We start from the raw sequence: 17,637 nt of genomic DNA, 5'->3' as shown, positions 1-17,637 counted from the left end.
TCTATAGCACAGGTGAGAGAAGTAAGGGTCTTGAAGCACATATGGGGATTCTAAGAAAGGAGAGATTGAGTGGTAGAAATCTAGGAGGACTTCATGTAAGAGATGGTGTTTAAGATGAGTCAAGCTTCCTGAAGGAGTGGTATTTAAGATCAGTCATGAAGGGTTTTAGCAAGTGGAATTTAGTGCAGGCAGATGTAAAGTCAGAGGTATTAAAGAGTGGGACATGTTTGGGGACCACCAAGTGAAGTGATTCCATGAGCATGTATAATATATTTAGGCAATTGTGGAAGGTAAAGGGAAGGGTACCTTGGGCCAGGCTGCAGAAAGCCTAGTTTGCTGGGCATTTGTCTCAGTCTGGTGGACAAGACACTGAAGGCTTGATAGCAAGGGAGTGACCTGACCAAAGCTGTGGTTTGAGAAGAACAATCAGGGAGCGATGTGAAAGGTGAAGTGAAGTGAGGGGACTAATTAGGGAGTGCTAGATTTTTTTTCTAGACTAAAGACAAGGGGGAGAGTGAGGTTCAAAGCCAGAACAGTGGCTGTGAGGATGGAGAGAATCAGTGGATGTGCTCAGTAAATTTGTGAAATTCTTCTTAAAGAGAAAAAAAAAGCCAATTTATTTTTTGAATACTTTATTTTCAATAAATTAATAGTTAAATAGCAAATTATAATCAATGATTAAAAAACTCACAAAACACATCAATAAATAAAATCTTTGGCTGGTACTTCCAGTCACATTCTACAAAGCACAATAATTCAATCAAAAATCAAAAGGCATATAAAGAAGATTATTGAACACTGTTGAAAAGGTGTGAGTCTAATTATAAGGTGCTTCAGATTTCTTCTGATTACCAAATCAAAGAGGCTTATTTCAGCCTTTCATAAATCAAATATCTTCTTTCTAGAGTGGCAGAAAATTTACATTCCTCTATTGTGTATACACTGGAAACACATAATCTCACATCCATCAATTACCTATCTGTGGCTCAAAAGGTTTTAAAACCAATGTACTGTCAAGAACTTTGTGGAAATAAAATGTCTCAGAGACAACCAAATGACATTATTTGTATTCTGGGCTAGACTATGGAATTCATCGTTGAATTCAAGCACATGGTGGTGAGTTCTGCCGGGTCCACACTGTTTGATCCCTTTGTGGGTACCACCCTCCTAGCATAAGACTGACTTAACGTTCCACAGCAGAGAAGACAAATCACAAATTCATTAATCCATTAGAGTCCAGTACTATATTCCTACTGTCTACTCTAAATCTTTTGTTAAGCTCTCTGTTAAATGAGCTGTTCAGTGGTAATATTTAGATTTTCATAATTATATTTGGATTTTACAGGTCTTAAATCAGCAGGAAATCGGGTTGAATTAAGTTTTAATACCTGACTAATGTGAAACTAAGGGGTTAGGAAACTATTTTAGCTAACTGTTTTTCATTAAAAAAAAATGGGAACTCTCATATATTGAGTCCTTTCCTCTCACAGATATAATCCACCATTTGGCTTTAGAGACAATATATATATATGTATATATATATGTATATATGTATGTATATGTGTGTATATATGTATATATATATATACATACACAGCTCGGGGCGAGTGATCCTCCCATTTCCATAGAGATAAAGGATGCTGAGCTCTTCCACAGGAGTCTGCTGCTTTCCTGTGATCCTCATGTGTCAGGAGGGTCTTTTCTCCACAGATTCTCCTGCAGGTCTCCAGGTTGGTTTCTGTAAGGCTATCTTTTCATTTGTGTTATGCTGTTCACCCTTGATCAAATATGCCTCATTTTTCAAAACAAACTTTACGTTTGGAGGGAAGCATTTTCTGCTCATCCATCTGAGCTCTATTATGAGAAAACTGCTTTCATACAACTGAGAACATACTGTGATTTTCAACGGTGATTTTCAAACCAGTTTGTAACCTGTTTTTTTCTTCCAAACAACACCTTATGCAGAACCTGGATTTATAAAACAGGCAGAGATAGGCTGCTCTGCCTGCAGCCCCAGGGAGTGGCCTCCCAAGCCACATTTCTCATGGCCTCCTTTCAGCTCCCTGAAGCTGACCCGGAGCCACCTCCTCTGAAGCTGAAACTTGTGCCTCACAAATTATTCACCAAGTTGACTCCGGAACGTGCAGGAGGCTGTGGACAGCCAGTGACTTCTGAACCAGTGCTGCCCGGGGTGATGACAGCAGAGCCCCATTAGGGAATGCAGCGGCTCGGGCCAGGGGAAGGAACCTGGTAGTCAGCACAGAGAGTCCTGTCTGGCAGGTGGGGTCCGTGGGGGAAGAGGCCCAGAATGTCTCCTGGAGCGGCCGCCCCCGCCTGCTGCAGGCTCTGCTCCCCTAAGACCTTCACCAGGAAATTGATGTACCTCATGGCCAGGCGGAGCGTTTCGTTTTTGCTCAGCTTCTTGTCGGGAGGGTGAGTGGGGATGAGCTTCCTCAGTTTGGCAAAGGCACTGTTGACGTTCTGCTGCCTCCACCGCTCCCGGGTGTTTGTGAAGATCTTCCTGGTCATGTTGGAGTTCCTGGGGTGGGAAAGAGAAAGGGCCCTGGGGGCCAATACCTCGTCAGAGGCCTGGTGGGTAGCACACGGCCTGCCAGGAATTTGAGATGATCATCTTCGCCACCCAGATTTTAGGAAATACATTTCCATATTTTCAGGGATTTTGAGTCTTCCTTTTGAGAAGGGAAGAAAACGTGGCAGAGGAAGCAGAAGGGTAAGAACATCACGCTTCAGCCCTTTTCCCCCTGGCTGTTTTGAAGCCTCCAGTTACAAGGCTGTTTTATCCTAATACCCCTATTCCTTCTTTTATAACCAGCTCTTCCTAATTGTTCAGAATCAAGCACAGCGTAAGACTGAGTACATTTCTGAATAAAATCTATATTTAGCCAATAGGGAGTTGAAGGTGGGTTCCTTAACAACAACAACAAAAAGCTGTGATGCTAGGTTTCATTTACAAGATAATATTCAGTGACAGCACAACTCTCCCCTTAGCTGGTTGACCTCATCTGGAAGATTGGACCCACCACGTAAGAGCTAAAATATCTACACTGGACCACATTTAGTAGAAAATGAACAGGGTGAGGAAGAGTCTTGAAACCTGGGTGTATGGAGAACAGAAGGGGGTTTAGTGCGACAATAGAAGACAAGAAAAAGGGCAGGTGGGGTGGCGATTTGGCATGGATGCTGTCGAAGATATCCAGGCTCCCCAAGGTTGAATGTGGATGACCTTCCCAATCCAAGGAGAGGAGATTACTATCATGTATCGCCAAATTTTAACTGTGTCATTTTTAGCTCTGAGAGGCCTGGGCCCCCTTGTTTGGGCGGCTTGGGTTAACACGCATTCATGGGAACATTTACAGTACATCAGGTAGAATGTCAGGAACTCAGTAGGTGCCTCTCGAGATGCCAGTTCCCCTCCACACCTGCTGTTTGTACAACAGCCCGCATTGCAGGAAGGAGTTGGAGGGTTAAAAATTGGTACATGTGGTAGGGAAGGATGGGCCCATCCTATATGAAAAGACCCCAAAGAAATGATTTGAGGCCCCAGTGACTTGTGAGAAAGCAGGTCCTTTTCTCATTTAAAACACTTGGAACTTGTGCCCCTCAACTTTTCTTCTATCTCAGTGGCCCTCAAACTTGGGCTGCTCATTGGAGTCACCCACGTTGCACCTCAGACCAATTAAATAAAAATCTCTAGGGGCATCGGTATTTTTTTTAAAACTCCCCAGGTAGATCAGCTGGGTCCTCCAGGAAGTAGATGCCAACCTGGAGTTGGATGTACACGCAGTTTATTGGAGGTTAAGGCCTGTGAAAGATAAAATGAGAAGCGAGCAGAATTGGGCAAAGGATGTCTTCAGACTGCAATGCACATCTGACACCTGCAAAATGAAAGCAGGGAGGCGGCAGGACTGGTCAGAAGAGCCTCAGCCGGTGATGCAGACCCGGGAAAGTGGCAGTCAGCCCAACAGGGAGTCCTGGGACAGAGACTGCCTGAAGAGGAGACCCCACTGGGCGGAAATCGCAGGCTCGGCAGGCAGCACTGCCGGGCTCAGTCGTGGGCTGGGGGCTGCGGGAAGAACGGAGGCAGAACCCTGAACACTGAAGGCTGTCAGCTACCAGCACTCCTTGCAGCTGAACTGCAAGTTTTTTCTCGAAGTGAGATCCAAGCAGCACAACTCCGTGTGATCTCAGCGTGCGGCCAGCGTGGAGAACACTGCTCTACTCTCCAAACAGGAGCTCCAAGACCTGGCAGAACTATGTATTAGAAGGAAGCAGTATTGAGGGGATTAAGGGATATAAACTATTATGTACAAAATAAGCTACAAGGATATACTGTACAACACAGGGAACATAGCCCACCTCTTATAATAACAATAAGTGGAGTACCACCTTTAAAAACTGTGAATCACTATACTGTATAAAATCTGTAACTTACATAACATTGTACATCAACTATACTTCAATTAAAAAATAAATTAAATTCAAAAATAAAAAAAGAAGGAAGCAGTACATTCAGATACAAGATACCTGCCATCCTGGGGGAAAGAACAGGAGTACAAAATTGGGGGGGCACCCTCTCCCTCAGAAGGTGTGTGTTCTTGTCACAGCACGAAACACTAACCAGCTGTGAGGTGCTGCGTAAGTCACTTCTCCTGAGCCTCACTTGTCAAATGGCTTAATGATACCATTCGCTCCTCACAGGGTTGTTGCAAGGATTGAATGAAATACTGCATGTGAAAGCATCCTGTGAACTACAGAGTAAGGAAAATAAGAGCAAACAGAGCACTTGCTTTGTGCCCCACACAACTTCCTTGTATTAACTCAGGCTGTATACACACATGAGCAGCATTGGTTGCAGTGATGGTGTTGTGGACACTGCTGCGGTTGGCCCAGAGATGCAGACATGATCCAGAAGTTATTTCACTATACAGTGTACTGGCATCCCTGACCTTCCAGAGGAACTAAATGATGATCCCAGGTAACTGGAACAAGTCAGTCTCTGTTACCACCAATCCCTGACTCTATAGGAGTCGGCCACGGTGGTGGGGAGGAGGTGGGGGCGGGCGAGTCCCCATTGTAGTTAAGAATACAGGCTTGGGAGCCAGAACCCTAGTTTGGTTTTTGGGTCTACTCCTTCTAGCTGTGTGACCTTGAGCAATCTCTTAACCTCTCGGTGCTTCAAATGCCTCATAAGCAAAGGGCAACTCAGGGTATTACTGTGAGGACACATAAAATTACATGCGTAAAGCACCTTAGCACAATGTCTGGCACATAGTAAGTGCTCAATAAATGTTAAATGACTATAATTTTTTAATGAAGGTACTGGGGATTGAACCCAGAACCCTGTGCATGCTAAGCATGTGCTCTACCATGGAGCTATACCCAACCCCCCAACTACAATTATTGTATCTACAAATAAAACAGAGAAAAGTAAATGTTCATTGTAATTTATTTTTTTCCTAATAAGAAGCCACAGTGCAGGAGAAAAGGTCTGAGATTTATTTATGTATTTGTTTGTCTCACTCTATAGGAGTTTATGGATGTGTGTGTGGAAGGACTGACCAAACTGTGAACAGTGCTTCCTTAGGGGAGGACCGTGGGTTGGTGGAAGACAGACAAAGGAGACTTGTGATTTTTATTTCATATACTTTGGTATTATTCTACATTTTTATAATAAGAAAGTATTCATATATTATTTGCTTCATAATAGAAAAAAATTAAGAAAGTTCATGGGCTTTAATGTAGAAAGATCTGACTTTAATCTCAGCTCCCAATTTCCTAGTTACATGATTCTGAAAAAAATCATTTCTTTAAGCCTCAGTTTTCTTCTCTGGAAAATGGAAACAAAGCCATCATAAGGGTTCTTGTGAGGATTAAATGAGGCACTATAAAAAGTGTATAAATATACAGATGAGACACTATGTGCTTGGCACAAAAGTGCTTAACAAATATAAGGGTTCCCTTCCCTATACAGATAAAAATTCTTATTACTCCAGAGAAAAGCATTTTAAAATCATTTACATGCCCCCAGGACATCTCCCCATGCAATTCTCGTGGCCTTTCCTGTTTCTCTCCGGGCTGGAGAGTCCAGTGCTGCGCTAAGAACCTGCGGTGAGCAGAGTCCCGGCAGCCCAGGTGCACTGGCTGGCTGCAGGCTCCCTCTGCCAGCCCCTTAGGTCTATTTCCTTTCTCTGCGGAGACACTCCTAGTTGGATCCATGATCCAGTACAGTCACATGCGCTCCAAGCTCTCCTATCAACACTTATTGACGCTACAGGCTGCTGGACACTGAGGAGCCCACCGCCTTGTGACACAGAGAGGGAAGCCCAGGGGCGGTAGGAGCAGAGAAGCAGTACTAACGCAAGCATTCCGGGGGCTTCCAAACCGAAGGGGCAACCCCCAAGGCCTCTTTCTGTGCTGAAATGCCACGATGCCCTGCCTTTGCCTTTTATCTAACCTAAGTCATTTCTAAATAACCCGTGGCCTTTGGATCCACAATGAAAATATGAGCGTTGTCACACCTATACCCGACTATACCTAAAATACGAACGTTTGAACCTAAATCAAGGAGGTTTAAAAACTGTCACGTTTTGTTCACACTGAGGCTGGCTGCTTTGCAGCCAGGGCTGTGGGAGCAAAGTTACCTTTAAGCTTCTCTTGTCAAAAGAGGCTTTAGCTCATTCACTCGTCCCATGGGGGGTCTTTTTCAAGCTGGGAAGAAAAAGATTAGGCAGGATAAACTAACTGGTGTTCTCTTCTAAGAGGGCTCCATCCTATTGTGCCAGCAGCAGACAGAGGAAGCGGGGAGAAGAGAAGGCAGGCTTCTGAATCCTAGCCTGCCATCCTAGGGGGTGCTTAATAATTTCTTGTTGACTTATCCTCAAGTGTGTTACTCTCCTTCTCCACAGGGAGAAACAGAAACCAGTGATTAAACAAGCGGGAAAAACTCAAAGTAGAGGTCACAGGAAAATTACTAAAGTACTTATTAAATCTAAGGAAAACGTCATTTCGTGTTTTTTTCCAGTTGCAAGGACTGACAGCTGCTAATCTTGATTCAGAGTAATTTAACAGCTTAAAAAAATACTCCAGATGCCACAGAATCAGAGAACATCCAACAGATGCTGAAACAGGGGTGAGCTTTTTGTCCTGCGCCACACAGGCCTGTGTGGCAGAGCCTGTGTCCCAGGCCTGGGTATTCACGCAGCTATGTCACCGCTGACGCCTGCTGAGTCAAGGGCCCTAACCCTTTTTGTGCCACAGACTATTCTGGCAGTCTGGGGAAGCCTAGCAATGGATTTCATGTCGGAACAATGATTCCAAATACATAAAGCAAAAAGCCTTTGGTTCCCTTCTCTGAGTAAGATTTTTAAACACATGAATTAAAATACACAGACATATAAAATAACCAGTTATACTTAACAAGGATTAAAATAGTTCTAAAGTGCAATACAGTAATACCTGTGTATTACTTCTGACTTTTTGAACACATTAAAAAGTTAGATCTGTTACTATAATTTCTAAGGAGTGATACGTAAATGATTTTTTTTCAGAAGATCTGCAACATCTGTAACGTGAGTTGAAAGAATAATTTCTTTCTATGATTTCTATTAATGGCCAAGTCATCAGCACTCCTCATGCCATTGTAGTTTATTACTCACATTCATAAATAAAGGAAATGCTAAATTCAGATTAAAGGTTAGTGGACATAAAGATGCAATTCTTTTCCTATCCAAATATATAGAACCCTGAATTCTGTCTACACACCCCTGGGGGGAGGGGTGTCGTGGGCCTCAGCTTAAGAATGTCTGGGCAGGAGGAATGTCACAGTAAATTGAACAGGATTATAGGTGTGTACAAACTTCTATTTATACTGTCACCAGGAAGGTAACAGGTTACTGGAGAAAAGAAAAACAATTATGCCCCCAGGAGAAGGCGACCAACGCCCCTGCTTAGGAGGTGCTACTTTTTCCCGTGGGTGTTTCTTGGACACAGAGCCCAGGTCAGCTAGAAAGGCTGCAGCACAGGCGCACATTCCTACGGTGCCTGTCCCAGGCATTCGGACTCACAAGGCTCTCTTCTCATAAGACTTTACATTTCTCTTCCTGATCCTGTGTATTTATCTCTTCTTTCAGCTTTCTTTTAAAAGTAAGTGAAAACACTGTCCAGAAAGAGAGCGGGTGAGAAAGGTGGTTTATACAGCTGCATTAGAGGAAGGTACCTAACCTCTAACACTAGGCACATCTTTGCCTTTTGAAATTATTGTAAAAGTAACACATGCTCATTTAAGAGAAAAAAAAAAAACAAGCAGTACGTGATAAAACAACAACAACAAAAATAAAAGCCCCCATCATCTATCTACCTATTCAGTCTCATTCCCCAGCAGTAGCCAGTTTGGTGTGTGTGTATTTATAACATACATCTCGTTTTTACAAAATATATGTATCCTTTAAAAATCAGAATATGGACAATTATGCAATTACTTTTCTCAAGAGACAACTCTGCATTATGATGTTCTAAATATGTGCATTTACCATGAATGCCAGCCTTTTGGGTGGGCACCTCGCGCACTGGGAGTGCCACTCGGTCCAAAATGCACTCAACACCTGCACCTTGCTGCCCTCCCCACCCAACCTGCTGCCCTTGACCGCTTCATTTCCTGGCTTTTCCCTCTTCCTTTTTATAATTTTTGCTCTCCTTGGCAGGCAGTGCCTGACTTATGCCCAAATTCAGGCGTCTGGGAAAACATCTCTGCTAAAGTTTGCACCTTCCGGGTATCCTGGAGTCGCTCACTCGAACGCAGAAGCTACCTAAACCTACCTCGGAGATGCCCTGGGATGTCCTAGGCATTGCATATCAAGGCGCAGCGGCCCAGACAACAAACTCTACGGGACCAGCCAGGCTCCTCCAGAGCCACGCTACCGCCCCTGACCCGCAGAAAGTCCCCAGGTCTTCACACCCATTCGCCTTGGTGGCTGCCACCAAGTCGCCTCTACCTCTGCCCTCCCGGGCGAGTGCCACCAGGACTCGGGGAGCTGCGCGGAAGACCCGCCGACGCACGAGACCCGACGGCGCCCACATCCCTCCCGGAGTCCACTCACCTCTTCTCCAGGAACTCGGAGCCCCCGCCGTAGCTGTCACCGTCGCTGGCCGTGTGCGCCCTCGCCTGGGCGCCGCGCCTCCACCGCTGCCTTTATAGGACACCGCTCTTTGTCTCCGGGGGCCCACGGGGGCCCCTTCCTGCTTGGGACTCTCGCCGGTCCCTCCCATCCCCCGCGACCCCACTTCCTGGGACCAGCCTCCCTGTGCCCTAGAAACTCAGCAGAGGCGGAATGAGAACGCAGCTTTGTGTAAGGTTTGAGGACGGGAGGGAGTCCCCCCTGCCTCTGCCCTGGCTACAGCAGGTCCGAATCAACCCTCTTCAACATCTACAGACCTCGGAAAGTCCGTGCCGCGCGGTTAATTCATCAGATGTCAATCATTTAAGCCCCAGTGGATCTCCAACTGTAATTCAAGAACCACTTGCTCAAGAATCATGGGCGAGGGGAGGCCAATCTCAACATCCACAACCAGACCCACCAGGTCAGGTTTGCTGGGAATGGGGTTGAAAATCTGTGTTTTTATTAACGTATCCCAGGAGATTAAGATGCGCAGAGGAGTTTAACAGTCACTGCGCTGGACGGATTCCTGGATTTATCCATTTCAGCTTCCAGAGTGCCCAGCATAGGACTCAGTATTTCAGGGCCTCCTCAATGGTCTTCCTGCTTCTGCACTTGCCTCTTTCTGTACAACATCTCCCAGAATGACTCTATGAAAACCCAAGTCGGGATCCTGCTACTTCTCACTCAAAACTCTTGTGACTCCCCATTTCACTTAGAGTTAAGCTGAAATCTTTACAGTGGCTCCCAGGAGGTGGGTCTAGCTCAGTGGTAGCGTGCACACCTAAAATGCACAAGATTCTGGTTCAATCCCCAGTACCTCCATTAAAAACAAATAAATAAACCTAATTACCTCCCTGCTCACCAGAAATACAATGGCTCCCAGATATCCTTTACCTGATCTGTCTATTCCTTCTTTCCCTGTAGGGTACTCATCTCCTGCCATTCTGACTTCTCCTGTTTCAGGAATACATCAGGCACCCTCCTGCCTCAGGGCCTTTGCATTGTCTGTTTCCATTACCTGAAATACTCTTGCCCCAAGTTATCCACACAGTTCCCTCCCTCACCTTCTTTCATTCATTCAGCAATTATTACTAAGTGCCTATTATGGGCCAGTGCCTGTTGTAGGCACTGGCGTTACAACTTCAAATAAAACAGACAAAAATTTCTGCCCTCAAGGAGCTGACTTTCTTCAGGTCTTTGTTCATATATCACCTCAGTGAGGATTCTCTGACCACAATATCTAAAATTGCACCTTCACACACATAAGACTCTTCATCCTCCTGCCCTGCTTTATTCTTCTCCTTAGCACACACCCCCATTTAGTAATATTTTACTTGTTTACCTTGTCTGTCTCCTCCCCAACCCCGGTGAATAGGCATTCTTCAAATGTTAGTTGATAAAATGAATGGATAAGAAATACATTTTTAGGCATCATGCTCTCTGAAGGATCCAGCATAGGATTTAGCACAATAAATTCACAAATGCATTAAAGCTTAGTGGATAAAAGCAAAGGACTTGGAGTTGCATTACCCAGGTTGAAATCTCTGATCTACCCACTTATGTGATCTTAGGCAAATACTGTCATTTCTCCCTGCCTCAATTTTCTTATCTGTAAAATGGGGACAATGATAGGATCATTAGGATTAACTAAGAAAAACAAAACAGGTAAAGAATTTAGCACTGTGCCTAGCATACAGACTACTGTACATTTTACTGTGGTAAATTGAATTATTGTTACATCTACTGGCTCCCTTCCTTGTGAGAGGATTATATAGCTAGGATTATATAGCCCCGCCCACTCTCCCTGACTGGCAGTGCTTTCCCTGTAGATGAAGGGAGAGCACTTCCCTGCTCCCCACCATGCCCCACTGCAGGCTTGGCCATGTGACTTGCATCAACCAATGGAATGTGAGCAGGCTTGACATGGTGGTGCTGGAGCAGAACCTTTACGAGTGATTCTTGATTGGGCTCAGTCATGAGGAGGTAATGTTTGGGGTTGCTCTCTCAGCCTGGAAGTCATGGAGCAAACCCATAGCCAACCATAGCCCTCAGGTAACATGAGTGAGGAATAAATCTTTGCTGTTGTCCCCTTCCCCCCTCAACCCAAAATAAATACAGATCTTATTATAAATAAAAAAGCTGTTGCACAAATTGTTAGGTTCTCAGAGGGCAGGAACGTGAGGAAAATTTGTATGTGCCTTCAAGGAGTTCACAGTCTTTGGGAGGAAGAGGATAGGACAAAAATAGCGAAATACAAGATAAACAGTCTTGAGTGCCAGAGAGTATGAAACTGGAGTTAGGGAGGCAAAGATTTTAGCTGGAGGATCAGCGATTGCTCGTGGGAGGGATGTCTTTAGGCAGGGCTGCCTCTGACATTTGTGGGGCCCAGGACGAGGGTACAAATGGAGACTCCTGACCCATCCCCATCCTCAACCCAGCTCTGTCCTGCTCTGTGAAGGACCTTGTGTATATGATACGGACACCCAGCCCACATAGACCTAAGGGAGAGCCTTGTGCAGACTCTGAAAACAGGCTCGGGGCCATTTGAGCAGAAATGCAGGGGTTCTAGATACACAGAGTATGGTCTGGATTCAGGGGTCCTAGATACCCAAAGTGTGGCACCTGGTGGGCACTGGAGGAGGGCCAGAGCAGGGCCATCAAAGCACAGAACCCAAGACAGGGGCCTAGGTGGAGGAGTGGGAAATGCTGGGTAGCAATTACACATAAAGGAGTGGAGGAGAGGGCAGCCCATGTGAAGGCAACTGTGTACCTGGAACATGGGAGTGATATGTTTAGATTTACAGGTTACAGGGAGGCAGTCAGAGGATAGATTGGAGGATGCGTAGGAGACAATTAGCAAGTCAATTATGCATAGGCACAAAAGATGCCTTGAAGAACATAATCTAATATTTGCAGTTAGCTTTGTCCTGATTTGCCCTTTCTGCTGGGCAGTCTTTGTGCGCTGTGGAGGGGACTTGCTGCCTCCCAGTAGCTCGTGGTGCTCATGCTTTTCCGGCTTACCTATTGCATCTCAGTTCTGATAGAGTGCATGTTAAGATTTTAAACCCAGCACCTATATTGCCCTTTATCTCAGCCAAAAACCTGTGAGGTAATGTATTCTTAATGGCACGTTCTCCAGTTGTAAAAAAGAACTGGAGTAACTGGGTAGCAAGATTGGAAATGTGTGAGGCTAAGTGAAACAACAATAAGTGTAAAATAGGATCTGTGTATAACTGGACAAGGACAGAGAGACAGGACGAGGGGAAAGATGAATTCTACAGAGAAAGGAGCACAGGTGTGTTGGCACAGTGGGACCAGGGTCAGCATTCGTCTCTTCCACGTTATTGTTGGTTTTATAATGTTTGCATGGGGTGGGGGAACCATTTTGGTGCAGCAACCCTCTAGCAGCGATTCTTCAGAGTGACGGGCCCTCTCCCATCCTGGTCTCCCAGTGTGGAGCATTTTAGGGGTGAGGTCTTGCAAGGGAAGGGGCTGGAGTAGGAATTTACATAATCCGATTACTGGGGGATTAGGTTTGGGCAGCTAAACGCCTCTGTGTGCTTGAGCTAAAGCCCTTACTATTCATGGCTCTCACCGCCCCCTGGAAAGACTGCACCTGCGGGTTCCTGGGGAGGGACGAGGGGGCTGGGGAGGGAAGGAAGGTCGCTACGAGGGCTCAGAGCTCGGCATTGTCAGGCTCTCTGGTTCTACTGGCTTAATTGATCTGTCTGGACTAGCCTGTGAATACTGGATCTCAAGTCCTGCGTGCAGGTTGTCAGCATCGGGAAAGACCAACCTAGGTTTTCAGAAGGGATTTCTGTGAGCCCAGGTGGTTGGGGGCCAAGGCCATTCTGGCTAGAGGTCAAGCAATAGCTCTATCCAGTCTCAAAACTCCCTTCTTCCCCCCTCATTCTTAGCTGCTTTCCCTCTCCCATTCTGCATATCCAGCCCCCAGTGCATCCATCTATTTCTTCATTTATCCAGTCATACACCATCCCTCCTTCCACACATCTGTTCTTAAGCTTCCATCCACTTACTCATCACACAAATTATCTGGTTCTTGATAGTTAATAGAATTTACTAGTAAATCCTAGGGAGGTTTTGTTCCTTCAAGTGTTTGACCTTTTAAGTCAATTTTGGTACTTTGACATATAAACTTTGACACTTTCACATTCATTAATAAAGCGTTATATACAGTTATTCAAAACTTTTAAAAGTATCTCTACATTTATGTTATCACCTTCCTCATTCCTCATGTTATGACTTCTCTCTTCCTTATTAGCTTCGCAGAGCTTGTCCATTTTATTTTTCTTTTAAAAAAACTACCTCTGTGGGTCATCATTTTCCCAACTTTCTACTGTATTAATTTCTACCATATCTTTTAATTTTTTAATTTTTAATTTTTTAAGACTTTCCAGGTTTCATCTTTTTTTTAAATTAAGGTAACTTTGGTTTACAATATTATGTAAGTTTCTTGTGCACAGTAATGTATTTCGACTTCTGCACTCACTACGGTGTGCTCATCACCAAAAGTTTAGTTTCCATTTGTTGCCATACAGTTGACCCCCTTTAGCCATTTCACTCCCCCATTCCCTTCTCCTCTGGTAACTCCCACTTTGTTCTCTGTATCTACATGTCAGTTTTAGTTTGGTTTGGTTTTTTTTTTTTTTTTTTTTTTTAGTATTTCACATATGAGTGAAATCATACTGTATTTGTCTATCTGACTTACTCCATTTTCTACCATATTCTTATTAAATCTGTTCTTTCTCATTTGCTTACGTTTATTTTGTTCTTTTTCCACCTCCCATTCTTAGAGTGTTTACTTTTATTAATTTTCATTCTTTCTTGTTTAGTAAGAAAAGCATTTCAGGCTATGATTTTCTTCTGATATATCTTTAGCGTCATCCTGCATTTCCACTTGCAGTGTCTTTGCCCTTCGTTTTAACATCTGCTGTTTATTTTTATTCTTGAAAGTTTTTTAAGAATTTCCTTATTGTATTTTTTGGTAACCATTTGCTATTAATTTCTAATTTTATTGCAGTGTAGTCAAAGATAAGCCCTGTGTAGTTTTTGCTTTAGGGTATTTATTGGGAATTTCTCTTCGGTAAAACATATGAACACCTTCTATAAATGATCCGTAGGTAACAGAAAAGGAGGTATATCCCTGTTTGAAAAATAAAATGTTTTTAATACATATCCATTAAATTGATCCTCTGTGTTCTTGGGAATTTTGCTCTGTTTGATCTGTTAGAAAGAGTTGTGTGAAAATCTCCCACTACTGTTTCATGTCTGTTTCTTCCTTTTGGTTTTTTCCAGCAGTGTTTGCTTTAGATTGTTATACCTTGAGATACAATGCGTTTGACACATAAAGACTCATAAAAGTTTTACTGACTTAGAGAATTGTGCCCTGTGTCAATACAAAATGACCCTCTTTGCCTTGCTTTTTGTCATGCATTCTACTTTGTTTTATATTATTACAACTCAGGTCTTTAAATTCGCATTTTCCAAATAAAACTGCATATTTTTTTACAACTAAATATGTGGGTGTGTGGGTGTGTCTCTTGGTCATAGGTTTTATCTTTCTCTGAAAGTTTATTTGGAAAATTTAAATTCCTTTGAATCCTCTGGATTTTTTTTAAGATGCCCCTGTTTCCATGTCGAATTCTTCAAAATAAGTCTCATTCTAGTTTACTTGCTGTTGCTGAGTGAATACAGGACTCATTTCTCAAAACAGCTGCCTCCAGCCTGCCCTGCTTCCCATCAGAAGTCACACGATTGTTTCTGTGAAGTGAAGGCTTGTAAGGCTACAGAGGGAGTTTTTGGTGAATATTTGTTTTTTAAGAACATCCTGGTTGTTGTATGGAGGGGGCCAAGAGATGATGTGAGGAGACTAGGACACAGGAATACAGGTGAGAGGGGACAATGGCTTGACCTCGGAGGTGGCATGAGCACCAGGCTCGGGGTCAGAAACTGAATTCTCTGCCTCTATTATGTGGCCCCAAGTACTAGGGGTCATGCTAGGCATTTCACCCCATCTTCTCATTTAATATGAGCAATTACATATTTTGATTATAAAGTTACATAACAAGAAGTTATTATCCTAGACAAAGCAAAATATAGCTCCCAAATAATTTAGTTCCCAAATAAACTTAGTATTTAGGGAAATACTATAATGTATGTCCAAAGAAACATGCCTTCACATGCAGCTGACTCTGCTTTACTAGTAATTCTTACACCAACATCTTTCCAGAGCCAGCAGAGGCTGTAAATTCTCACGGATGTTAATGTCACTCCATTCACAGGACCCACAGGGCAACCGAGTGATGAGCTCACCCTCCTCTGAGGCCCTTCCTGCCTCCCCTACTTTAACCTCCTCCCAAATGAAAAAAGAACAGAGCAAGTAGCTGCATTATGATGAAAGCAAGTGATGTGGGAAACCAGGGCATGTAAGAGAAGTACACTGACATGGCTCACATCTCCATCCAAGAATTTGGATGGAGGCCAGAGGGGAGAGATCTTTGGTCTTCTCTCATAAGAAAAGAGAGATTTAGCTGTTTCATCATCATTTGAGGACTTCCCTGAGGTCATTCCCTAGTCATGACAGAGAAGGAAAGACACTAGAATCTTTAGACCAGAGTCCCCGAGGCACACAGGTTTCATGACCCTGGACGCATTCATAGTTAGGAACAACAAAGGAAAAAATTATACCAGTTTAGGAAGAAACAAACCTGCTGTCCACTGGGTTTTTTCCCCTGCAGCACACAGTGACTTTCGATGACAAAGGAGGAGAAACGATATTACCCCGTAAACAAAGCTATCCTTACCTGGAAGCTTGCCACGGCCTGCCGCTTAGTCCAGGGACCAGACATCCTCCACTAAGCAGCAGCGAACGTGGAACCTCAGGTCGGATGGCCCTCAACTGGATCCAAATGTAAGAAGCCCTGTTTGAATTAAGAAGGGGGTAGGGAGAGTGATCCATCCCCAATCCGGAATCAGATTTGCAAAGGTTCAACTGCCCTGCTGATGCCCTTTCCTCCTGTCTCCCCTCTTCCCTGTCTGCTGTCTAACCCTGCGCCCTGCGGAGGATAAGTACAATGATGAGGTTACTGGCTTGGATTGTAAGAAGAGGAATTTGTTAATTGGTTTAGAGCATCACCGCTGCTTTGTAACTTTCTCAGTTAAATTCTGGCTACTTATTTTAGAAATAAAAAGCTGGTCAAAGTGGGGAGGGAAAGCTCAGTGGCAGTGTACTTAGCATGTACAAGGTCATGGGTTCAATCCCCAGTACCTCCATTGAAAAAAAAACTAACTAATAATAAATAAGTAAAAATAGACCTATTTTACCTCCCCCCAAGGGAAAAAAAAAGCTAGTCAAATTGCAAAAAAAAAAAAAAAAGTACTCTTCTGGGCCTGTTTTCTATAAAATGGGAATAATAAATAAAATACTCATTGATATGCTGTGGACTAAGTGGGATAAGGAACCGAGAAATACCAAGTGGAAGGCAGTTCAGTGCAGTAGCTAAGAGAAGGCCTTACATTAGGCTTTGGAGGCAGCTGACTGGTGTCTGAATCCCTGCCGACACCAGCGGCCATCCTGGGCAAGTTACTTTACCTCCCAGTCTCAATTCTCTCAGCTGTAAACTAGAAATAATATAAACCTCATGGCCTACTGTAAAGGTTCAGTGCACAAATGTATATAAAGTCAGTGATTTGGAGTAGGTGCTGTAAAACGGTGGTAATAGGCATCCAATAAAATCATAGTTGCTCAAAAAATAATCACTTTATTTTTATTCCTAGAAACACTCTACCCAAAAACTAGTTGGAGAAGATGAAAACATGCCTCTAATTTCCTCCAAAGGGTACTTTGATTTTTTTCTTTCATTTGCCCAGCCCAGTACCCTGGCTCTCACCTCTCTCCTTCCAGTTGCTTTGGGTCCTGTGCTGCTAAGAAGCATTTATTTCCTTTCACTGCTTGAAGCAAACAGAGCCCAGGGCTGGGTGAGGGAGATGTCAGAGAGGGGAAGGGAAAGCTTCTCTTGAGCATTAGGCTCTCTCTTACAATTAATTTCCACTCTCCAGCTCCCCGACCCAGGACCCCTTGGTAACACACACACATTTCCCCACCAAGACACCTGGTGCTAAGGCCAGATGGGTGTTTCTGTCCAGAGCAAATGTTGACCATTGCAGCAGAAAGCAGGACACATAACTGCCTCAAGTGAGTGGGCTTTTCTTCCCATAGTTACCAATTAGTGGGACACAGCCCTGGGTGTGCCCAGCTGCTGACACTCTCAAGACCAGGCTGGCTTAGCCTCAACTTTGTAGTCCTGGAGCTGCGAGTCATTCTGTCTCTAGCCAATAACCCCAAGAGCAGTGGGAAAGGCAGGGTGGTGGGGGTGGGCAGAACCAGGTACTGGAGAAAAGAAAGAGTAGGGTGTGACTACCCTTTTCCTCTTTATATTCT

At 44.1% G+C, this 17,637-nt stretch overlaps 1 protein-coding gene and 1 long non-coding RNA gene across 2 annotated transcripts in view; one reads left to right on the top strand and one right to left on the bottom strand.

Annotated features, from left to right (window-relative positions):
- Positions 1-714: 714 nt before the first annotated feature.
- Positions 715-16,095, bottom strand: TAL2 (TAL bHLH transcription factor 2). The gene is made up of 2 exons (XM_031677381.2): positions 16,001-16,095; positions 715-2,563 (listed from the first exon to the last, which is right to left on the bottom strand). The coding sequence occupies exon 2, from the start codon at positions 2,527-2,529 to the stop codon at positions 2,212-2,214; it is 318 nt and encodes a 105-aa protein (XP_031533241.2). The 5' UTR covers positions 2,530-2,563; positions 16,001-16,095; the 3' UTR covers positions 715-2,211.
- LOC140696113 (uncharacterized) overlaps positions 15,672-17,637 on the top strand; it is a 37,864-nt gene continuing 35,898 nt past the window's right edge. Inside the window, exon 1 of the long non-coding RNA XR_012072147.1 lies at positions 15,672-16,107. This is a non-coding gene — a long non-coding RNA (uncharacterized lncRNA). The remainder of the gene's footprint in view (positions 16,108-17,637) is intronic.

Source organism: Vicugna pacos, chromosome 4, assembly GCF_048564905.1.
Source record: "Vicugna pacos chromosome 4, VicPac4, whole genome shotgun sequence".
In the NCBI taxonomy this organism is placed as follows: Eukaryota; Metazoa; Chordata; class Mammalia; order Artiodactyla; family Camelidae; genus Vicugna; species Vicugna pacos.
Note: the sequence above shows the minus strand (reverse complement) of the source record. Positions and strands in the feature narration are given on the sequence as shown.

Bases quoted from the DNA above. Each gene is read 5' to 3' on its own strand.
- TAL2 (XM_031677381.2), bottom strand. From the start codon at position 2,529: ATGACCAGGAAGATCTTCACAAACACCCGGGAGCGGTGGAGGCAGCAG.